The following is a 23,505-nucleotide window of genomic DNA, read 5'->3' on the forward strand; positions in this document are numbered from 1 at the left end:
TCTTCTAGGCTTTGATTGCTCCTCTGTACCGCTCTGAGACCCCCCCTTACTACCCGGAATTGTGAATCCTAGTGCGCATGTCTGCATCCCTCAATAAACCCAAGGCCGATGACTTGTATGTATCTCTGTGTTCTATCCCGGGCACCTAATGGAATGTCATTGTCCAGCAGATGTTGACGGAAATTTAGCAAAAGAACACTGTTCTCCAGTTGCATGTCCTTGATGACATTTCTCCCAGGGCCGTACGATCTTCTTTCCGGCCACTTGAATGATCCAGTGATATACGTGTGTGTTTGCACTCGCGTGCGTATCGTACGGGGTAGAGCGGATAGGTTTTGGAAATAACGGTGGTTGATTTTGTAGTCCCTGATGGGCGGGGCACTCTGATCAGATGGGGGGTGGTCCCAAATATGGGGTATGCAACTGGATGAGGGCTGGTGGCAGGGGCGGTGCATTCACCTAAGGCAGAACAAAAAAGAAGTTTGTAGAATGTCCTGCAAGGGAGCAGTGGGCATGATAGCAGAGGGGAGACTGATGAGGCGGTGGCAAGGGGCTATAGTCATGGGGCAGAGTGAGGGAGTATGGGGATCTATGGAATTTTCCCTTTTTTGGAAATCTTAGAAACGGTGCCTGGTTGTAATTGGTCAGTTAGGGCCTATGGGCCGCTTCATGAGCCTGTTTGCATTCAGCTCAGTGGTCGCTGCGGGCCCTTTGCCTTACTCAGGTGGCCTAGAAGTGGCCTCTATTCGACGGACCTCCCCTCCCCCCAGCCCCAGCGAGAGGCATTCACTGCCTGAGGGAAGATCAGGATTCTGATAGTCGGAATGCATGAATAAACACATAGTCAATACTCTGGGCTTTGGGGTTTCCAAACAGATTTTCAAAAATTCATGACCGAGACCATAAATAATCTTGAAAGCCAAGACTTCCGACTTGAAGGAAAGGTTCATTGGCGGGTCATGGGATTTAGGCTGCAGCAGGCTGAAGTTGGGTCAGGAGCCAGCCCAGCCCGCTCCTCCACAGGCAAGATTAGGGATTGGGGGCACTTGGGGTCAAGTGGGAGGAGGTCAGTGGGTGGCACTGGACCTCGAGGGATCAAGAAAGGCCCAGTCAGCATCAAGAGGATCCAGAGAAGGCTGAGCCGGGGCCCAGGGAAAATCCGTCACGCCCTTGCTTCTGGAGGCATCCGTGTGAGCCTTGCATCTCTGGGGCAGGGAGCTGGGAACCTCCTGGAAAGGACCCTATTCACCAAGTGTCTGACAGAAGTAATACGTGGCCAGACTTCAGTCTGCTCACCCCGTCCAGCGACTCACAGGGGCCATCTCTTCTGGGCCCCGGGGGCCGTGGTGATATAGTGGGAAAAGCCCCAGCACCCACACCTGGTAGACTGAACATTCAGAGTCTGGAGGTTTCATCCCAAGGCAAACAGTTGGTGGCAAATCTCAAGCTTTTACATGTGTTTAAAATAACTTGAAAAAAAAAAAACCAACCCTCCTCTTTTATTAAAAAAATTTTGTTTATTATGGAAAAATGCAGGTACTGAAAAAGAATTAACCCAAAGGACGTTTGCTAAGCAGGGCCCAGCGGTCCTGCTGTTCTCAGTCCCCTATTGGGTGGCTCTGGTTTAACAGAGGTAGGAAGCACCGTGCCCACCTCTGGGGCCAACCCTGTCTGTTGGCACCCCAGCTCGGGTTCCCCTCCTGGGGGGGTCTTCTACCACATCCCCCTCCCTAGCCCTTATCCCCCTCTTCCCGGCCCCAGCCCCCTGACCCCAGATGTCCATTCTGAAGGCTGCCCTGACTGCTCTCTGTGCCCCCTGTCCCCCACTCCTTGGAACGTCTCACCAGCCCCTGCCAGGCTCCCTGCTTCGGGGCTGCCCTCTGATTCTTTCCCCTCACAGCAGCTGGAAGAACCTGTCCATTCCAGCTTCCATTCCTTCCTTGGCTCCTCGTTGCAGCGAGTGGAGCCCAGATGCCAAGAGCAAGAATTTAGGGCTTCCGTGGTATGGCTGTGACCCCCCTCTTCCTGTGCCCCAGGCCGAGCCTGTTACTCTCATCAGTAACTTCCTGGGCACTGGCAGGGTCGGCACTGGTGAGCCCCAGGGTTGGGCTGGGCTGTCACCAGCAGGCAGCAGAGGTCTGGCCTGGACCCCTGCTCCTCCCACCCCACCTTTTCTTCTTCCCCAGGCTTCCTGTCCCCAGCTCTTCCTTCAGTCCCCTCCTCAGGCCCAAGCCTCCTGGAATTGCAGACTCTCCAGGTCCTCCTTGTCATTGTCCCTAAGGGAAGGGGGAGAGCGGGGGAATGCTGCTCAAGGTCACAGAGCAGGTCAGGGGCTGGGCCGCACAAGAATCCAGATCCAGTCTCTTTCCACACTTCAGGGCCGGTGGCCTTGGAAGAAGGAGGTGCGAGCGCCCTCCTCTGGCTGCTTCTTGGAGGCAAATGGGCTGGGGCAGTGAGAGGGCCTGGCTGCCCTTTCGAGCTTCCCTTCTTCTGTACTTGGAGCATTTCAGACTCTGGCTCTTCCGCGTGTCTGCTTTGTCATGGAGTCCTGGTGCCTACCATTGGATCATTAATTCTGGGGTGGCGTGGGAGGTGGCAGAAGGGACCCAGCTCAGGAAAAAATGGGCTTGATAGGAAGACCATCAGCTGCCACCTGCTGGCTAGATTCAGGCTCCCAGCAAACTCTTCCTGTTCTTTGAATCTTGCCTTCATCTCTGTGACCTTGAAATCCCAGATTTCAATCCAGGGTGCCCCCACTGCCCTCCTCCCACTTGAGCCCCGCCCCTTTCCACTGCCCCATGTTTTCCTCATGAGGTGTGTTAACTCTGCTCATGCTAGCATCCCAAACCCAGGGACCCGTAGGTCTATGAAGAGGGTACTGGCAAAGGCAGTCTTAATCCAAAGGGGCTATCTACTAATGGGAAGTAGCTGGCAGTGTGACAGCCAGGTGTAAAGGAGGGGCTCAGAGCCAGGAGCTTCTTAGGACTGCTCAGACCTGGCCCTGATCACCTGCGCCGAGTAAGGCTGACCCATTGATGTTCGTGACCGAATTAAAATCCCAAGGAAAGACAGGCTGCAGGTGGTTTCCAAATAGAAACACATGTGCACAGGGAACAAGGAGCTTCTGCCAGCATCCCAGACAGGGCCCTCTTCCCCTCCCTGCTCCGTGCTCCCGCCGGGGAGGAAATCAATCTGGTAATGCTTCCTGTGGTCAGGGTAAGTGTCTGCTCCTGCTCTGGGCAGCCCCTGTGAGTGCGTGTGGCCCTTCCAGACAGTAAGGCTGGGAAGCACGGGCCTTGTGGTGGGGGTATTTTCACTATGATGCCATTTCCCAGAGTGAAGAAGTAGCCACATTCCACGTGGTCCATGGGCAACTCAGGATATTTTGCTTAGCACCAGGAGAGTCTAAAAATGCCTCAAGCCCGTCTCAGAATCTCGGGAATCTGGCTGGAAGAGAACCCAGGTGACAGCAAATCCCCAAACAACCACTTACCCCACACTGACCCCAACAGAAGGGGAAGCTCGTTCCAGTCTCCAGGGGTTCTGTGTCCCAGGAGGTGACACGATGCCCACAGATGGACTCCTGGCTGAGTCCCTCAAGGGCAGGCCTGGTTCCTTCCCATTTCTGGGTTCCCAGCACCCAGCACTGAGGAGATCCAGCTACTCAGCATGGGTAGGACTCTGCTGAAAACTCACGTAGGTGCCTGGGGTGAAGGGCAAGGAGTTCTAGGCATGCCCAGATGGGACCTCTCCATAGAAGAGAAGGATCTGGAGTTTAGCCTAAGATGTCCTCACCTGGAGCAAAGAAGGAGCAAGTAAGTGGTGGGCAACATGGCAATAGAAGCAGGTTCAAAGAGCCATAAAAGGGGCTCGCTTTCCTGCATTGTTACAATCACCAAAGCAACATGGTAGGCTAGGCAGTAGCAGCTGGCAGAGGGATCAGCATCACAGACCAGGCTTGGAATGTTTTCTAGTATATGAGAACTAAAGGACCTAAAGACAACCAACGAGGGACTGATGGGTTATTCAACAATGCTGCTGGGGAAATGGGCTCCTTGGGGGAAATGACATTTGACCCTGACCTTGGATAATTTGCTGTGATTTTGGTAGTGATTAAAGAACCGGCCAGCTGGGCTCAGAATTGGGGATTCAGCAGGACAGAGGCATACAGGAGACAGTTCTCCTTGTCCATTCATCTGTTCCCCTGTACCCGGCGAGGAGGATGTCTCTGTCAAGGTAGAATGAGTCTTTCTCAGCATCCCAGCCGGGAGCAGGAGCTCTCAACAACCGGACTCTCTGGGACCCTAACATTTCTTTTTCAAGCCCAGGACTTGGTGTGTTGATCCAGAGCAAAAACTCTAGAGGTGTCTTTGTTCGAACTCATCTTTGACCAAAGTCCTTTCCTGCAATCAAACCCCACAAGATGCCGTTCTGCCATTTTGCTTCTGACATATTCTGGTTTGCACTACTTGAATTGGACACTGGGTGCTCTTGGTGATTTGTCCCATTCTCTCAACTGCTGGCCTAAAGGAAACTGAAGTGTTAGACCAGGAAGGGACCCTAAAATGGTCTTAGTCCTCCATTTTATAGAAGGAGAAAGTGAGGGCCAGAGAGGAGGAGCGAGTTACTCAAGGTCACATAGCAGTCAGAGGCAGAACTGAGCCTGGACCACCCCTCCTGCCTCCGGCGTCCTGCCCAACGCTCCTCTGCCCACCCTTTGCCATTTCCTCTCCAGCCCTCTTTTCTAAGACGGTCCTAGCTTTCCTCTGGCTCTGCTGAGTTTCCTGTGGTGTCCACCCTGCCACGTGCAGCCTGACCACTCTGCTCCATGACGACCCTGTCTTGGTGAGAGAGGGAGTATCTCCCGGTGGCCTGGCAGTCCCTGCCTGCCACCCCTTGCCTCATGATGGGCCCCAGCCCTCCCTCTCAGACCAGATTCTGCCCAGCACTGAGTCTGGTTGGGGTGGGAGGGGTGGGGGGTGGGAACTGGGAGCATGTGGTCCTCCAGCTTCGGGATCAGAAAATCTACGTCCTTGTGTGCCTTCCCCATCATGCCAGCTGAGTGACCTTGAGCATGTCATTGGTCTGGAGCTGACTACTCTTCTTGAACATGGAAATAATATTAGAACATAGCATGTAGAGGTGCTGTGAAGATCAGAAGAGTCAAGTAGATGGAAACTGGGAAGCATCATTCCAGTGTCAAACACCAGTGTCCCCAGACCCCAAACCAGGGCTGGATACCGAGCAGATGCTCATCGAATAACTGAAGCACAGTGGCCCCCAACTGGGGGCGATTTTCATATCCTAGGGGATACTGGGTGACACCTGGAAACATTTTTATTTGTCACAGCTGGGGAGGGGCTGCTGTGGCATCTGATCGGCTGAACGACTTACAGTGACAGGACAGCCCCCACAGCAAAGACTTATCTGGCCCCAAATGTCGGTGGTGTTGGTTCCGATGCCTTGTTGTCAAAGTGTGAAGTGTGGTTTCCATAGGTACAGACATGGTTTGTTGTTCTGGAAAGGCCAGAGTCGAAGCTGGGAGGCTGACCATCAGGATACCACAGTGACCAAGCGCCACGGCCACCGGGGTTAAATGAGAGTGTCACGCCCACAGGTGGGATAAGTTGAAAACATTTTATTTCAATTCTATCCTTGGGAGGCAGCATAAATAATCACAGAAGACCACAAAGGTCAATGGGGGAAGAAAAAAAAGGTCCAGAAGTGTGAGGAGGGGATGAGAGCAGACACTGTCTAGCTGCAGGGGGCGGAGGGCCCGGAGACCCTGCTGTAGCTGGCCGAGAGGGTGGAGGGTTCTTGGAGGAAAAGCCTGAGGGCTGGGGCTTTCCCTGCCCAGGTGACCTGGAGGGGCTGAGGGCGCCCCGGCATCTATGGAGGGACGTTCTAGAGGGTGGCCACGGGAAAAGCAGGTGTGGGGTAAAATGCATCTAGTAGATCCTAGCTAATGAGAGAGGAGTGGACACCCATTTCTTGACCCCCAGGCCAGATCTCACCCCCGGAACCGTGACTTTTCTGACAGCAGTGTTTACAGACTCTGTGGATAGTGGGAAATGACGGGAGCAAATAAGGAAACAAAAAAGAAAATGCGTAGAAGACCAGATGAAATATGGCATCTCAGAGAGTCCTGTGACCTTGGGCCACGTCTGTGTCCTCATCGGCAGCATGGAGAGAAGGCTCCCCACCTCTTGGAGCAGATGCGAGGCTTGAATGAGGTCCTACGGGTCAAAGAACCGTGTAAACTTTAAAGTGCTATACGGACATAAGGGGCTGTGGTCTTTCTACGAGTGTAAGGCTGAAAGTGGCTGAGACGGAAGTGGCGAGGGACAGGTGCAGAGCGGCCCCTGAAGTGATCAGACCCCTTCCGCCCTGTCTTCCCCAGGGCCGAGCTCCCCCTTCTCAGCCCTGGCTTCCAGGGGGAAGGGGCCTCATCGGGAGGGAGTCCCCTGGGGAGGGAGAGCACAGGGCAGGGGCCGGGAGCACTGGGTGGGAAGGGCCTCAACTGGGCAGTGTGGCACGTTGGCACTACTGGTGTTGGGCAGATGGTAGCAGTGGCTTCCAGTTCTCATTCTCCACAGAGACGTGGGCACAGAGGATGTCCCCATGCAACTGGCATCTTGATGCGGGGGGAAGGGCCCGGACCCGGAGTCTGGACATGCTGGGTCCTGGTCCTGGGTTGACTGTTGACCTTCTGGATGACTTAGTAAGTCACTTCCCCATTGCAACCCTCAGTTCTGTCCTTCGTAAAATGGGGACCCTATTCCCTACCCTGCCTACCTCACAAATTAAACGGGAAACGGGTGTTCCAAGAGCTTTGAAGAGAATCATGGGAAGGCAAGGGGTCATTATGGCCTTGGTGAGCAATCCTCTTAATTCCCTGAAGACAAGAGAGGGGGGCAAGAGACAGAAAGGAGCTGGGCTGCTTGCAACCCTTGTCAGGTGAGCCAGGCTTGCGGGGCTGTCAGGGAAGGGAGGGAGATGGAGGGAGGGGAGGCAGAACAGCCCAGGCCTGTAATCCAGCCCTTACTGGGCCAACAGCAAGGGTGCTGTGAGCCCCGGCAGGGAGAGCCGAGATGTCCCTGCAGTCCCTTGGCAGGGGAAAAGTTCAAGTTCTCTGTCTACTGGGGTCCTGGCTTCGCCCTCTGCTCCCTGATCCATTGAGGGTCACCCCACAAGGAGTCCATGGTCTTCACCCCTCCAAGGGGCCTCTGAGGCTCCTGGGGTGGCGGGGAAAGGGGGGGTTCTCCAGCGGTGGGTCTCCAGGAGAGGCTGGGGACTTTCCCAGCAGGAGGTCGAGAGGTCAAAGGGCAGCTTTCAGTCCTCAAGGTGGCAGGTGGGCGTCCTCAGGCGGTCCCCAGCTCCAGTCCCCGTTCTGTCTCTGGGGGCGCTGGAGAAGGGGAAGTTAAGGGGCATGTGGAAACCGCGGAGAGATCAGAGGTCAGCTTAGAAGGCAGCCCTGCCCGGGAGCTAACAGTTCTTGGGGCTGTTGCGCAAGTTTTTCAGCTCCAGCTGCAGCTGCCGAATGCGGATGTCCTTCTGGGCCAGCTCCTCTTTCAACCGCCGGATCTCATCCTGCTGCCGGAAGAACATTCGGAGGAGCTGGGGAGGACGGAGAGGGGCGGTGGCGGGCGGGAGAGAGCAGGTGAGAAGGCGATTTCGGGAGTGGGTGTCACGCCTGCCCTGCCCCCGCCCACTGTGGCCTCCGCCCTTGTCCTCCAGGGCCTCCCCCCAGCTTTAGTGTCCCCAGAGGCTCTTGTCCCTGCAGCATGCCCTTCTCCAGACCCAGCTCACGACTCCTTCTTCCCCTGGGAGCCCAACACCGCCCACTTTCCCAAATATCTTGAGCTCACCTTTTAAGGGTGCAAACATAATACTCTTATTTACCATTGTGAATGAGAACCTTTCTAAAATGCTTTGTATCCTTCTCTTCTTAAGGAAGCTCAGATACAGAATGGAAGCCAGGTTTTCGGCTGCGGGGGGGTGTCTGTCACAGCTGCCAACGTGCGCACTGTGCAGGGATTCCCGGGAGGGTTGGGCAAGGGCAAAGCAGAGGGATCGGACAGCCCTTCACTGGGACAAGTCCCTGGATTAACCAATTCTCACCCCTTCCACCAGAAAACAGACTGCCAGATGCCTGCAAGACACTGAGCTCTGCAAGACAGCGGACCCCTTGAGGAACCCCAGCCTTGAACTAAATGTTCCTGATGCATACTTGTGGGGATCCTCACACTCCTGGGTGTGAACTGCACGTGTTCTTGTAATTGTATACTTAAGTGAGATAGGATAGACACTGATGAAATAGTTTGAAAATGTCCCCATGAAAACTAAGTTGCACGCATTAGAAGATAAAGGGGATGCTAATGGAGTTGCTCCTGAGTTCGGTGCCCGCCGTGTAAACATAAGAGATGGGGAGCAGTGTATATCTTGCTTGTCCCATAGTGGTGACCAGGCTGTATGTGCTTGTCAAAACCTACGGAACCGCACACTACAAAGGATGACTTTTACCAGCAGGAAATTATACCCCAATAAATCTGTCTTAAAGCAAGAAAAAATGGGGGTCAGCTCTGGGAAAAAAAAAAAAAAAAAAAAGAGTGATTTATTTGTGAATAACATAGCAGGTTCCCAGCCAGGAATCTCCTCAAAGAGAAGTCTTGGTCCTGCATCAAAGTGGGATTTATGTATGTATGTATGTGTTTATTTTACTGTGTCAGTGTATGTGCTGTCAAAGTGAGCACTATTTACTTAATGCATCAAAGGAAAATTAATGGTTTGAAGAATATATCATTTTGATGATTCTTTAACTGACTTTTTTTTTTTTTTAACCAACAAATTGGTACTGGTTACATCTTTTTGAAGGGATGATATACTCTTTGCCCCTGCACTCAATGATCCCACACACGCCTGTGGCTTCCAAGTTCTGAAAATTCCTCTGCATAATCTTTTGGTCAGCTTTTGTTTAAAAAAGCAAAACAAAACAGTGTTATTGAGGTGTAATTCAGATACCATAAATTCCACTCATTTTAAGTGCCCCAGGAACTGATTTTTAGTAAGATTCAGAGTTGTATTAAGTCTCCTCCCCTGTATCAAGCCACCAGTTTATCTTCCCATGTAGACAATGTGTCCACCATTTACAGTCCAGTTTTCTAACTGGTTGCTCCCAATCCGCTAAGTTCTTCCCAAGAACAAAGTGCATAAGCTTTAGTGCAGACAGATTGTGACATCTATGTTGCCTGCCCAGAGACCCTTGAAAATTTCCCTCTGGATCTTTTCTGTTCATAGAAACAAGTTGTAGCAAAATGTTACTTGATTTCAGTGCTGCTCAACCCTGCTTTCCCCACACTGGGTACTAGAACAGAGCTCAGTCTCTTGTTATGGCCCACCGGGGCTATCCCAGCAACTCAGGTACCTTCTACCTTCTCAGGTGATTAAAAAAATATTTTTTAAACGGAAAATGCCAAATAGATAATCGTAAATTGCTGTGATAAGAAACTTTTAAGATGGCCCCTGTGTTACCCCTCCCCTCAAGGGTGGGCTGGACTGGGTAACTTGCTTCAAATGAATAGAATATGGCAGAAGTGATGGGATGTCATTTCCAAGGTCAGGTTACAGAAAGACTGTGACTTCCATCTTGGACACCTTCTCTTGCTCACTCTGAGGGATGCCAGCTGCTATGTTGTGAGCTGTCCTACAGAGGGGTCCATACAGTAAGGACCTGAGGGAGGCCTCTGGCTGAAAGTCTGTGAGGAGCCGAGACCCTCGGTCCAACAACCCATGAGAAAATGAGTCCTTTCAGCAGCCGTGTGAGTGAACTTGGCAGCAGATCCTTCCCCGGCTGAGCCTTCAGATGTGGCTGCAGCCCAGTTGCCAGTTTAACTACAAGGTCTCATAGAGACCTTGAACCACAGGCATCCATTCTGAGCTACTAGGAGATAATAGATGTTTGTGGGTTTAAGTCACTAAGTTTGGGGGTGATGTTTTACACAGCAAAAGATAACTAATACAGGAAGCCTCACTGGGCATTTCGTATGGGCCAGGAGGAGTGCTAGACCCTTAGGAAATTTCCTGTCTTATTCCTATGTGTTATTTCCTGTCTCCACTTCACCATGAGAAAGGTCAGGAAACTTGCTTGGGCCCAGCCGGGAGATGATAGAGCCGATTCAGATGCAGATGGGCCCAGGTAGCCTTCTCTACTTCAGCTGCATCAGGCCAAGATCCTGGCCCAGGGCATGCATCTGTGAACCCTGGCCTGAGCCAAACTCGGCCCCTGGTATTGGCACCAGGGTCTGGAGGTATGGTGCAAAGGAGACTTTGGGAGGCCTGGGTAAGACCCAGCCACGGCTGCCCCTGAATGAGCTGCCCCCATTCTACCGGGCACAAAGTACTTTCATAAACACAGCCTCTCCCCCAACAAACAGGGAGCTGTCAGACCCTGTCTTTGCCACAATGCCAGGGAGGAAGGCAGTGCTGAAAGGCATGAGGCCAGGCTTCCCTCTGTTAGTCCGCAATTTAGAACTCCTGTAACAGCAAATGACAGCCCCTTTCTGGAATGAGACGAGGGACTGCGTGGGTTAGTGAGGGCCGGGGTGGGTGTGGGGCATCAATATCCCTGCGTAACCCAGCCTCTATTTATTGGGGTCAGAGGCAATGGAAGCCAATAGCAGGCTACTTATGGTATTTGTCACAGAAAGAAAAATGCGCCAGATGCAGCCGGCTTAAAGGCCTGAAGCCCATAATTGAAATGTAAAGGTCTCGCTCTTCCAGGACCCATGGAGGTAATAACTTATATTCCTTACCTCGTTCTCTGTCCTGGGCGGGACATTCTCTAATAAATCTATTCCATTGACCACAACGCTCTTCTTTTCTTTGATGGGAGCCTTAAATACCATTTTTGAGGACTTCTTATAGCCTTCCTTCAAAGACATCAGCACGGGATCTACGGAAGGCAAGGGAAACGTTCATGCTGACAATTTGGTGACTTGTCAAGGGATGGCATCTCTCATTCACACCATGCTTGACAGCTGGCCGAGTGTGTGTATGGGGGGGTCAAGTAGGAGGCTACACAAGGGGGCAATGGGTGAACCAAACTGAAGGCAAAAGCTGCCATCTTGAAGCCTCTCTTGGGGAGCCCACCCCTGGCATACCTCGGTTGATGCCCCCCAGCCATTCATCGGGGGTCAGAGCTGGCTCCGTGCCTGGCGTCATGGGGTAAATGTCTTCCTGGTAGGAATCCGACTGCAGAGGGGGGAGCAGAAGAGAACCAAGAGAACCCCTGCTCTTCGGCAGCCCCTCCTTGCTGACCTGCCACCGTGGTCCTGCTGTCCTGCCCCCAAGCCTTAGCACTCAGGCTTGGAATCCCCACGCTGCATTCATCAGCAAGACAGACTGTCCCCACCCTAGAATGGTGCCCATCTGTTCCCCTGCCACCCCCGAAATTGGGCCTGAAGACCCCAGTCCATAGGACTTTCTTCTTCTGGGTTCCTCAGGTTTTAGTCTGTGGTAAGCCAGCAAGGACTCAATGTGGGGGTCCCTCCAAAGCCCAGCGCGGCCCCACTCACCCTCCGGGGCACGATCATGGAGATGGGCTCGATCAAGCCCTTGAGAGTCACCAGCTTGTAGAAGCGGAACACCTCGCAGGCCGACACGTCCAGCCCGTGCTTGGGCATGACCCCTGTGGACAGGTACATGCAGCTCCATGGGGTCCGGGGATCCCGGCAGCGCCCCTCCTCCCTGAGCACTTAGGAGGCAATGACCTATGCACAGGGCAGCAGGGGCCTAGGGGCTGGGCTCTGTCCTGGGTCTCAGAGAAGCCCCTCAGGCCAGACCCACCTCACCAAAGTGCTTTAGAATTGGGGTCTTTTGTACCAGGAAGGAGCTATTGCAATAGCTAAGTCTATTCCATTCTTTGGATAGATGGAGCTCCTGCTGGTCTAGGGGAAGGGGCTTGCCTCAGGTCACAGAGTGTGGCTAGGGCAGGGCCACGGAGCCTGTCACCTTCTAAAATAAACGGGCTTCCCTAAGCCTCTGTGTTTCTGGTCCTCAGAGAGAACGAAGGAGAAAGAAACCTTCCCCCTTCACCCTCGAGCCTGAGACTGCTGTTCCGTTGTACATCTGGGACTGACAGGGAGTGGGTGTGTGTGTGCGTGCATGTACTACCTATCCACGTGTGTGCACTAGCCACTGTTCGGAACAGTGGCGTCTCCTATAAACCTACTGAGGAAACTGAGTGGTGTCGGGTTAGGAACGCAAGCTCTGGGGTCAGACACACCTGATTCTGAGTCCTGACTCTGCCGTCCCACTGGCTGGGAGATCTGGGGCAAACCACTAGGCCTCTTTGAGCCTCAGGCTCCCTGGCTAGTTAGAGGCGGACAGTATGACTCTTCATGAGTCGGTCAGGAAACTGAGCGGGAAGACGCTCGTTGACTGCCTGGCATCATCATGAGCCCAGATAACGTTAGTTTCTTTTTCCAGGATGTGAACCTGAGTTAAGGTTCTGGCTTTCCTTGACTGGAATGAAAAGCTGCCCTTTCAGATAAAGGAATTCTAGGAGCTGGAGGGAAGCACTGTAAAGGTACCCAAGCAGGATTTAGAGCCAGCAGACCTGGCTTTGAATTCTGGCTCTGCCACTTAGGATCTATGTGACCTGCTGGGGTGAGTTACTCAGCCACACTGAACGTATGACAAGTGCCTGGCCCTCGACGGATGCTCCACAGTGGCCAGAGGTGGGGGTGGGGGGAGGAGAAAGAGTTCTCCTTGGTTCCTCCCTCCCCCATCTTTCTTCCTCAAGTCTTGCTGACCCTACTTCCCAAACACCTGCATTCATCTCCCCATCTTCCTGTTGCCTCTCCAGTTACCATCCTTTCTAGGCTAGAAGCTCCTAGGGGCCTCCGAACTGGTCTCTCGGTCTCCCTCCTGTCCTTTCCAAATCCGTTCTCCCTACAGAAGCCAGAGCAACCTTAGACTCACATTCCAGATCACATCATTCTGTCCTATCTCCCACCTGTCCACCTAAGACAAAGAAAACCCTCCAGCGCATTCCCAGGAAAACCCAAACTCCTTCCCCTGTGTGATGATTAACTGTATGTGTCTGTGGGCTCAGGTCGCCCTCCCCAGGCCGGATGGCCATCATCCAATCCGCAGATGGTCTGAACAGAACACAGTCAGAGAAAGGAGAGAGTCACTCCTTTTTTTCCTGCCTCACCATCTGAACTAGGACAGCTCATGTCATCCGCCCTTAGACTGAGATTCACACCATCAACTCCCCTGTTTCTCGGGTCTTTGGTCTTGAACTGAACGATACTACCAGCTTTCCTGGGTCTCCAGGAAGCCAGCAGATCATGGGACCTCTTTTTTTTTTTTTTTTTAAGATTTTATTTATTTATTTGAGAGAGAGAGCATGAGCAGGAGGAAAAGCAGAGGGAGAGGGAGAAGCAGATTCCCTGCTGAGAGGATCCTGGGATCATGACCTGAGTCAGAGGCAGACACTTAACCAACTGAGCCATCCAGGTTCCCCAATCATGGGACTTCTCAGCCTTCATAATTGTGTGAACCAGTTCCTCATAAATCCATGTATATATATTTATATGTTTTATATATATTACATATTATATATATTTCTGCTTCTCTGGAGACCCCGTCACGAATACATCCTTCTAATCCATCCCATGGCATCTGGTCCCTGCCCTCATCTCCAGATTCATGTCCCAACTCTCTCCCCATCTTCTGCTATATTACAGAGCCTATACTTAGTCACACTGACCTCCATTCTGTTTCTAGAACATGCCAGGCTCATTCTTGCCACAGAGACTTTGCATTGACTGTTCTCCTGCTGGCCCTACTCTTCCCTCTTCCTGCCTTTCAGATCTCAGCTTAAAAGGCCACACCCACAGCCAGGCCTTCCCGGACCACCAGGTCCCAAATAGCCCTAGTCACTCTCTGTTCTATTGCCTTATTTGAATCTCTGCCTAGAATTTATGACCATCGAGGATTTTCCTTCTTTATTTGTTTATTGTCTGTCTCCCTTTAGTGGAATATGAGCCCCACAAGAGAAAGGCTGGGTTCTGTATTATTTACCACTGTGTCTAATGGTGGCGACCTGGTAAGTGTTTGTTGAATGACTATGTGAAAGAGCAGGAGGAACAGATGCTCTGCCAGGTGCTATCCAAGCTTTACAACAGCCTTACCTAAAAGGCTGATTTTCCCTATTTTACAGATGGAGAAACTGAGCCTCAGAAGGGTGAGGTATACAGTTGAATCCGAATGTAAACTTAGGTCTGACTCCAAAGTCCAGGCTGCTTTTTATTCTACTCGATGAAGAGGTGACAGCAAGGAGGTGGAGATGACAGAGGTGGGGAAGGCTGAAGTCACTGGGACCTCAGGTATATCTCTGGGCCACCATCTTGCTGTCAGTCACTGAGGTGGATCCTTGGGCCCTTCCAGCACTGATGACCTGGAAGCTGGCTCTCAGGTCCTATCCATAACACCACATCCCCAGAGGAAACAAGCCAGACGTGGGCTCCACGTGAGATGTGAGATGTGAGGAACATCTCACCCTTGACCTCACTCACTCACGACGTTCCATCAATCCCGGGCCCTCTGGGGAGACTGGGGGGTGCAGTGATGGGGACCCATAGCCAAACATCCAGTCTCTCATTCTACGGTATCATAGCCCGGGAAACCTCTGGACCCCTCCTTACCTAGGCCTTTCTGCGGGGCTGGGGAGCGGAACTCCATGAGGTAACTCAAGAAGGGCTTCTCAGTGCTGATCTCGTAGTACCGGATGTTTCCATCTCCCTGGGGGGAGGGGGAGAGGGAAGGAGGTGAGGAGAGTGAGGGGTGGTCCCAAGGTCTGCTGAAGAAGCCTCTGATGTGTCTCAGGGGTGATCAAAAGACCAGGGAGACCTGGCCTCTAGACCCGGGGCTGGCTGCCACAGGGCATTGACAGGGGTGAGGGGGTTGGGGCACCATGTGTGGAGACAGCACTTCTGATACATGAGGCCACATTTGCCAAAGGACGCCTGTCAGGTGCCTCAAATGCCCCCATGAGTCACTGTCCTCTACACTTCTGGCTCTGATCCTTATTCCAGTATAAACCCCACCCCAGTGCTCCTCTGAAGTCATTCCCAGATGCTGACACTTCAGTAGGAATGAATGGCAGACCCAAGGGCAGGTTTGGAAGGAAGGGAGTGAGAGCCTAAGGGGAAGACCAGAGAAGATAGCCTGGCTCTTCTTAGGGGCCAGGGCAGGAGCAGGGGCACAATGGGGATGGGGTCTCCCACAGGCTGCCCGTGTCTCCTACCCCCCATCTTCTACTACCTTTCCAGCCAGGTAGAGCATGTGGGTATCAGCATCGTAGAAGGGGAACAGGAGGCCTGACAGCCCATCAATTTCCTCCTCGATCAGGGGCATGGACAGGTCCTCCTGGGGGTAGGGGGTGGGTAAAGACTGATATCAGCTTATGTCCAGGCAGGATGGCACCTTACCTTCCCCGACCCCAGCAAAGCCCCCAGAGTGACCACCCTTCCGTGTCACCACGTGGCTGACCTGGTCCCAGAGGGCGATTTGTCTTGTGTTCCACCTGGAGACCCCTGTCGTGAGAAGCCGTTTCATGTTTCCCAGGAACACCACCCGGTTCACTCTGTGGTTTTTACAGTTTGCCTCCTGGCGGGGACAGAGAGAGCTGGTAAGTCAGGGCCCCAGATGCTAGAGAACTGCAGTGGGCTGAATGGGGTTCCCAAAAGATAGGTCCAGGCCTTCAACCCTGGAGCCTGTGAGGGGTCCTTAACTGCCTTGCATTAGACAAGTGGGCCCCAAAGGTCATCACGAGCATCCTTGTGAGAGGTAAGAAAAAGGGAGGCGCTGCCAACACACAGAGGAGGTGATGTGACTCCAGAAGCAGAGACTGGAGTGAATGCAGCTGCAGGCTGTAGGAGGCGAGGAAGGGCTCTCTCCAGGAGCCTCCAGAGGGAGTGCAGCCTTGACTTTGGACTTCTGGTCTCCGGAACTTCAAGGAAAGCATTGCTGTATTGCTGCCTTGCTGTAAGCCACTGATGGGGGAAATTCCTTATGGCGTGAGATGAGACTTATTCAGGTGCCATGGAGCAAAGGGGCCCTGGGGCCGGGAATCCAGTCCTCTCTGCTGCAGGGGTGGGGTAGGGGGGATGGGAAGGGAGAGCAGGTGCTCCCAGCGAGGTCTCTCCTCCAAGCCTCATGACAGTACCTGCTGGAGGGGACCTCTGAGGATGAGGGTGAGGCTCAGGAGCACAGGGGCCTCCCTGGGTCACTGCTCCACGACGTGCTTCACCTGGGGCTTCTTCTAACAGGGCCATCTTCAGCCTCCTTTCCCCCCTGCCTCTCAGTTCATGACCCTTCCTCCTCCTCCTAACACATAACAGTCCTTTGCTGGGATGAGTCAGCATCAGGTCAGAAACCAGAGGGTGGTGGAGGAGCAGCACGGAGACCCAGGCTGGCATCACTTCCGGTGCTGCCCAAGGAGGGTAGCACCCAGGAGGGCCACCTCTGTGACCTGTGTCGTGTCTGTGAGGTGGAGATTGGATTCTCTGTTCCTCTGCTCAGCGCAGGCTCTGGGGGCCACTGGCTGGGCTTGCATTCTAGCCCCAGCTGTAACTGAGCTTTCATCTCGAACCCTCTCCAAGCCTCGGTTCCCCCGTGGGAAGAGTAGCTGTGCCCACCTTAGCAGGCTGGCAGGAGGATTCAGGGACACAGCAAGCTTGGAGTCAATGCTGCTGGGTACTAATGATGCTAATAACTCTGAGTGTTATTACCTATAATGGTAAGTAGTTGATGACTTTCTGCTCCCACAATTTCTTACTCTTCCAAGATAAACAGCACCAGGTCAAGCATCAATCCTTTCTCGTATAGGAGATAAACCTCACATTTGGTTCAAATTTTCCACCCCACCTAGCCCCGTGACTACACAGCAGGTGCTCATTAAGTGTTTGTTTCTTACTCCCAAATGGCATCTAATCCCTTCCCCACAGTCAAGACCCAGGAGACCCAGTGACCAAGCTGGAGCCAAATTCACCAGCAGTCTCCCCACTTGGAGCTGTCCCTGGGGCCCGTGCCCTGAGCCATCTCCCTCAGGCTTGTCCCACGCAGGTGACTGGGCAGCGAGTCCAACGCCCCCTCCTCCTGGGCCCATGATGGGGTTTGGGCAACACCCTGGGATTTGTGTGCTGAAAGGTGTCACCTGTGCTGCCCCTGAAGGAAGCCAGAAGAATCCCATCTAGGAAGAGGGGTACGTTGGGGATGAGAAAGGGTACCGAGGTCCCTCCCCACCCAGACCAAGAAAGGGTCCCTGTGAGTTGAGAAGAACCCAGAACACAGGGGCTGGTCCATGGAGGTTCAGGCCAGGTGCATGGGAGAAGGGGAGCCAGCACAGCCGTTTCCTCTGCGCCTGACCGAAAGCCACGGCCCAGATTCTGACACCTTCCCTTCCCCTCAAAGACTGTGGGGCTTCACCTGCAGGACACGGCCGGAGCGGGGCTCGATCACGCGAAGCTTCTTGTCCTTGCACGTGGTGGTGAGCAGACTGCCGTCTGTGTTGAAGGACATGCAGAGGATCACGTCCGAGTGGCAGTCTATCATCTTCACGGGCTCACCCACGTCCAGGTTCCAGATGAGGACCTGCGAGGGTGGGCATGCCAGAGGCGTCTGTCCCCGGTCTGCCCCCGAGGGTTCTGGGAGAGATGTCCCATGCAGGGTCGGGGTGTGCTGGGAGGCAGGACAGGGGCATGAAACTCTGTATCGAAGGCTGAGGCTCCTCGTCCGGCAAATCCTCTACCGTCCCTTGGCAGAGCCCAGCCCCAGCCTGGGGAGCAGCTTAGTTTCTGCTACTAGCGAGAAGGATTAATGTTCCTGGCCAGGGTCCCGTGGTTGGCACGCCTCTTCTGAGGGTACGCCATTCTCCTCCCTCCAGCAACTTTGGTTGCTCCTTTTTCCTACCAAGAGGGCCGTAGCCATTTCTAGATTTAAGGAGTGGCTCTGGAGAGGGTCTGGGCATGGAGTGGGCATTCTCTTCTAATCTCTTAGGGCCAAAGGAGCCAGAGAGGTGGCCACTGTGGACCCCAGGAATGACAGGGTGCCAGGAAGATGCCCAGCCCTGTGGAAGGAATGAATGAATGAATGAATGAATGGATGAACGGACAGATAAGACGATGTTGGTCTACACGTTCAGGAGAGTAACAGTGATCCTTACAGGTGGCTCCTAAAGAGATCCCCGCCAGCACCCTCCTCCCCTCAACCCTGCACTGAGCTGCTCTGGCCACAGGGGCTGCCGGATCGCTCACCTTGTAGTCATAGCCGGCACTGAACAGGATGTTGTTGGTGGTGGGGTGCCACTCCACCAGCCCCACGCGCCGGCTGTGCCCGTGCAGCTCCAGGAGAGCCTCAGTCATGTTCCGCTTCAAACCCCCCTCGGGGATCTCCCAGATCCGCACCTGCAGAGGGGGGCGGGGAGCCGAGGCTGGGTGGGCAAAGGCCAGGGGAAGCCCCTGCCGGCCCTCTCCCTCAGACCCCAGGCTCCCCCAGATCTGCGTCATGGGGCACTCCCTGGTCGGTCCGGTGGGCAGAGCCTGACTGAGGCCCGGGGGAAGCTCCAAAGTGCCCGGCACACACTAAGCAGCTTTTGGCGAGCGTTGTATTAAGTCTGCTCCCCTTCCCACGCCCTTCTAAGAGCTCTGATCTCAGCCTCAGCAGCTCTGTTGGTTTCACACGGCCCTGTCGCTCACTCTGCTCCTCACCAAGGTGGACTCGAGAGCCCAGGAAAACCCATCTGGGAGGCTGGGAGGCCCAGAGTCTCTCCCGAGAGGTGAGGCTCCAAGGGCTAGAGACCATCTGATGTTTGGAGCCTGTACTAGGAGGATGGGCAGAGCCTGGACACAGCCTCGGTCTGCAGTCTTGTGGAAGCTGGTAAAGAAGCAGAGAGAGGGGCACCTGGGGGCTCAATCAGTTAAGCATCTGCCTTCCGGCTCAGGGCCTGATCTCCGGGTCCTGGGATGAAGCCCCAAGTTGGGTTCCGTGCTCAGTGGGGAGTCTGCTTCTCCCACAGCCCCTCCCTCTGCCTCTCCCCTTTGCTCATGCTCTCCCAAATGAATAAATAAAATCTTTAAAAAGAGGGGGGCAGCAGAAAGAGATGATGAGTTGAGAGGAAGATGGGACACACGGAGGAGCAGAGACCATGTGGCCCCGGAGAGGGAGTGCGCAGCCTCTCTGCCATCCTTGAGCACCTCCTGGATCACTGACATCAGCCCCGTCGGTTTCCACCTCCCAGGGGCCAAACGTACTCTGCCTAGTTGCAACTGTTTCATCCACAGATGGGAGAAGAACCCTCTTTGCCTAGCCTTGCCTCCTGGCGGAATAAAATAAGATGCTGGGTGCCCAAGTTTGTAAGCTGTGAAATGCTCGTGAGACCTAAGGAATTCTAAACCTTTCTATAATCGTTGTCATCACGAATGCTATTGATTGTGCCCTGACCAGAAAGGAAAGAGCGCGCGTCTCTACGGCGTAGGGCATCCTTGAAGCAAATCGTTTGAAAATCTGAACTCCACCCTTGCCAGTAAGGAGAAAAACTGGAAAAACAGCTTTGAGATACCATTTATAATTTTCTAAAGTAGCCAACTGGGAGGTGGGGTGGGGGAGAGCCAGTGCTGGCAAGATTGTACTGGAACTGGTGGATGAAATGGGCGTTGGTAGCATTATAAATCAGAGTCACTCTTTTGGAAGCAATCTGGCAATCTTTCGCAGGAACCATGAAGACATTTATGTCGTATTCCTTGATGTGGTAATTTCACTCTGAAAATCCGATAGAAGCAAAAATCTCCGTGCATGAAGGTGTTCACCGCCACGCGGAAAATTTAGAAATATTAAAGTGACCAACATTAGGGGAACAATTTAATATGTCGTGTTATTATGCAATATTGGCTGTTCAGTGATAATTCTGAAGCCTATGAATAAAGGTGGAACTCTAAGAGCAGTCCTCAGAACAGGGGGGATGGCTGGGAACTGGGGGTGCCCCCGAGGTGATTCCTGTGGTGGTTTCCCTTCTTGTTGTGTTCCCCGAAGACCCAGCTCTGCACATCGAGACACGGGAGGCGTCAGGGTGAGCAAGGCAAGTTCGATCAAAGTTTGGGGTTGCCCTTCAGTGAACCCGTCTCGATTTAAAAAACACAGCCACAGGGGCGCCTGGGTGGCTCAGTGGGTTAAGCCTCTGCCTTCGGTTCAGGTCATGATCTCAGGGTCCTGGGATCGAGCCCCGCATCGCATCGGGCTTTCTGCTCAGCAGGGAGCCTGCTTCCCTCTCTCTCTGCCTGCCTCTCTGCCTACTTGTGGTCTCTGTCTGTCAAATAAATAAAATCTTTTTTTTTTTAAGATTTCTTTTTAATTTATTTGACAGATCACAAGTAGGCAGAGAGGGACAGGAGGAGGAGGCAGGCTCCCTTGCTGAGCAGAGAGCCCGATGCGGGACTCGATCCCAGGCCCTGAGATCATGACCTGAGTCAAAGGCAGAGGCTTTAATCACTGAGCCACCCAGGCGCCCCAAATAAATAAAATCTTAAAAAGAAAAACCAAACATGGTCAAGAAAAAGTTTATAATTACGGGACAGTTTAAAACATGTTTCCGACAGTGCAGTCCCCTGTGGTTGCTGCAGTTCTCCACAGAGAGTTGGTGGCTGGGGGAGGGTTGGGGGAGCGAGGTGACACAGAGGGGGCCCAGCAGGACCCATGGTTTTCCCTCAGCAGACCCTGTACAATGGCATTCCGAGATGAGGTCTGATCTGGAAGTGGAGGAGAGGGTGGGGCAGGGACCCGTGTAGATGGCTGTGGTCACCAATAGTCCTCTTGCTCCCCATGCAGTAGAGGAAAATAACCCTTGAAGAGAGGAGACCAGTGCTCTGGTGGGACATGCGCACGAGGACACACGCCCACGTGCACACCCTCCCCTGCCCCCACTTCCTTCTCTTCTACCCAAAGGGAAGCTGTTAGTTTACACGTATTCTTCTGGAACTTGCTTTTCTCCTGTAATAGGTGGCAAGCATCTTTCCACCTTGGTACCCCTGGATTGACGTTCTCTTAGTGACGCTGACTCTGTTGCCTGACTCTGCCATGATGGCTTAACCACTCTGCATTTACAGACACCCAGGCTCTGCCCACCTTTGTCCCTCTTACAAGTCACTCTATGCAGAACAGCCCTGTAAAACGAGTTTGGGTGCCAATACTCCTGTAGGGCGTGTGCCTTCAAGTGGCTTCATTTTTTACCAGTTACTGTGAGACTGTCCCCAAAGCTGTCCCAGTTTTCGCCAACAGAGTCTGAGAGTGCCTCTTTACCCACGGCTCCAACTATGCCTTCAGAAATAGACTTCTGCCCACCCAGCAGGTCGAGAGTGTCATCTCACTACCCGGGTTTGCATTTCTTTGCTTCCCAGAACTACTCGGCATCATTTTCTGTGTTCCTGGTTGGCATTCGGGGAGAGAGCTCTAGAAGTCTTTATAGACTCGAGTGACAGGCCAGTGTGGAAGCGTTTGGGGTTGAGGACACCTTCTACTGTAGCTTGAGGACAGCTGACAAGTGTGTACCCATGAACACTGAGGCAGTTGGTGCAGAAATGTTGACTGAGGCAGGAGAGCGGCCTCCAGACTTTGAGAAAGATCTCCAAAACAGAGAGGAGAGCCTGATTCGTTCCACACTCCCTTCTGTGAGCCAGACTCCTGCTAGCCACGGGTGTCTCACTGAGCCAGCCCCGTGCCTGCTCTTGAGCAGGGAACCCATGGACACAGAGCTGGAGGGGCTTTGAATCCAGTCTTCCAGGGGTGGGGGGAGGTCAAGGGTGGGAAGGTCCGGGAAAAGCAAGGCTGGAAGATAGCATGTTGGCTTAAGTTTGAAAAGAGAGCTGGGGGTGGGGGGAAGGAGGAAGGAGATGGAGAAACGAGCAGCGCTCATGGGTTTGGGCATGGTGGGTGGGGAAAGCGCAGGTGGATCAGCCTGACGGGTGTGGAGCAGGCTGGCAGGTAGCAGAGGAGGCCGGAAGCCATTGTGTGTCCCACCCGGTCACCCAGGCCTGAGGAAGTTCTGCTTGGGCGAGTCTCAGGAAAAACCCTTCCCCCGCAACAGCCTAATTCCTGAGTGTCCAGCTAACTGAGGCACATCATCCCTGGGTAATGTCCCCATGCCAGGAGAAGGCAGAGGCACAAGGGAAACTGTGAAGTGAGGGTCCACTCAGGCTCTAAGCCCCCTCACTGGCTGGATGACCCGGGAACACCAGGCGACCTCTCTGAGGCTCAGGCTCCTTGTCCAGATAACGAACAGAGATATGCCCACCATTTAGAGGCGTGTGGGTTAAACTAAACTGGGTTTCGTGTCCTTGTGAGTCGGAGGCTTTCTAGCCAGATAAGCTGACTCGTTAGGAAGACAGCTCTGCCCAGGAACCCAAGGGCTAAGCCAAGGGGCTGGGGAGGGCGGGCTGCGTCTGTGCCCTGGTTCAGGCTCTGAACTGGATCCAAGTCTCAGGGAGCAGAGGCCCACAGTGGGAAGCCCAAAGAGCTGTTTTCACCAAGAACTGTTAGATGTATGATCTACTGCTACAGCAAATAGTTGGCCATAGGCACTCCGAGGAGGAGCTGGAGTTCCCAGTGGGCCTAAGTAGCTGGAAAAGGAATTCCAGTCCCTCCGTATTCAAGGAATTTGTTTGAAGCAAAGAGAGGATGGGTGTGGGAGGACCCTGTGGATCTGCTCAGAGACTGCTTCAACAGGAAACTTGATAGGGCCAGACAAACCGGATTTCTGGAAGGAAGGGGTGGAGAACTGTGGCAAAATGCTCCCTCTAGCAAGCCCGCAGGGCCCCTTCTCAGGTCCCTGGGTCAAAGTCAATCCAACAAAATATGTTCCGTGTCTGCCAGGGTCCCACATACTAGATGCAAAGCAGCTCACAGTTTCGTGGAGGGGGAGACAGCAGACTGTGCAGACAAGGCTAAGGCAAGATGGCCGATAAGAATGTTTAATAAAACCACAAAACCAGGGATGCCTGGGTGGCTCAGTCAGCTGGGCGGCTGCTTTCAGCTCAGGTCATGATCCCAGCATCCTGGGATCGAGTCCCGCATTGGGCTCCTTACTTGGCGGGGAGCCTGCTTCTCCCCCTGCCTCTGCTGCCACTCTGCCTGCCTGTGTGCGCTCGCTCCTCGCTCTCTCTCTCTCTCTGACAAATAAATAAATAAATAAATAATCTTAAAAAAACAAAAACAAAAACCCAAAACTACAAAATCAAATGTCTCTGCCTTTGGGGAGGGGTCAACAATGTGCGAGCTTTGCAATCTGACAAGCTCTGTTCAAATCTAGGCCCTGACAGGCAGCCCAAGGCCTTCCTTCTCCTCTGGATTGAACCTGACACCGTGGAGAGGCCCTGTTATTCCTGCTTATCTATCCCTCCAAAGAGAGCAGCTCCCCAGCACGGGGTGTCTAGACATCACCCTTCTGGG

At 53.5% G+C, this 23,505-nt stretch overlaps 1 protein-coding gene across 2 annotated transcripts in view; it reads right to left on the reverse strand.

Moving 5' to 3' along the window:
• Nucleotides 1–5,618: 5,618 nt before the first annotated feature.
• Nucleotides 5,619–23,505, reverse strand: part of CORO2B (coronin 2B) — a 128,181-nt gene continuing 110,294 nt past the window's right edge. For both annotated transcript variants that reach the window (XM_032864604.1, XM_032864603.1), the window contains exons 4-12: nucleotides 18,324–18,473; nucleotides 17,497–17,661; nucleotides 15,559–15,675; nucleotides 15,331–15,435; nucleotides 14,712–14,808; nucleotides 11,574–11,686; nucleotides 11,160–11,250; nucleotides 10,812–10,951; nucleotides 5,619–7,617 (exon numbers count right to left, since the gene is read on the reverse strand). In XM_032864604.1, the coding sequence (XP_032720495.1) occupies nucleotides 7,486–7,617; nucleotides 10,812–10,951; nucleotides 11,160–11,250; nucleotides 11,574–11,686; nucleotides 14,712–14,808; nucleotides 15,331–15,435; nucleotides 15,559–15,675; nucleotides 17,497–17,661; nucleotides 18,324–18,473 (1,110 nt within the window). In that variant the 3' untranslated portion in view covers nucleotides 5,619–7,485. The remainder of the gene's footprint in view (nucleotides 7,618–10,811; nucleotides 10,952–11,159; nucleotides 11,251–11,573; nucleotides 11,687–14,711; nucleotides 14,809–15,330; nucleotides 15,436–15,558; nucleotides 15,676–17,496; nucleotides 17,662–18,323; nucleotides 18,474–23,505) is intronic.

The sequence above is a fragment of the Lontra canadensis genome, unplaced genomic scaffold (assembly GCF_010015895.1).
Source record: "Lontra canadensis isolate GAN:19392208 unplaced genomic scaffold, GSC_riverotter_1.0 scaffold28, whole genome shotgun sequence".
In the NCBI taxonomy this organism is placed as follows: Eukaryota; Metazoa; Chordata; class Mammalia; order Carnivora; family Mustelidae; genus Lontra; species Lontra canadensis.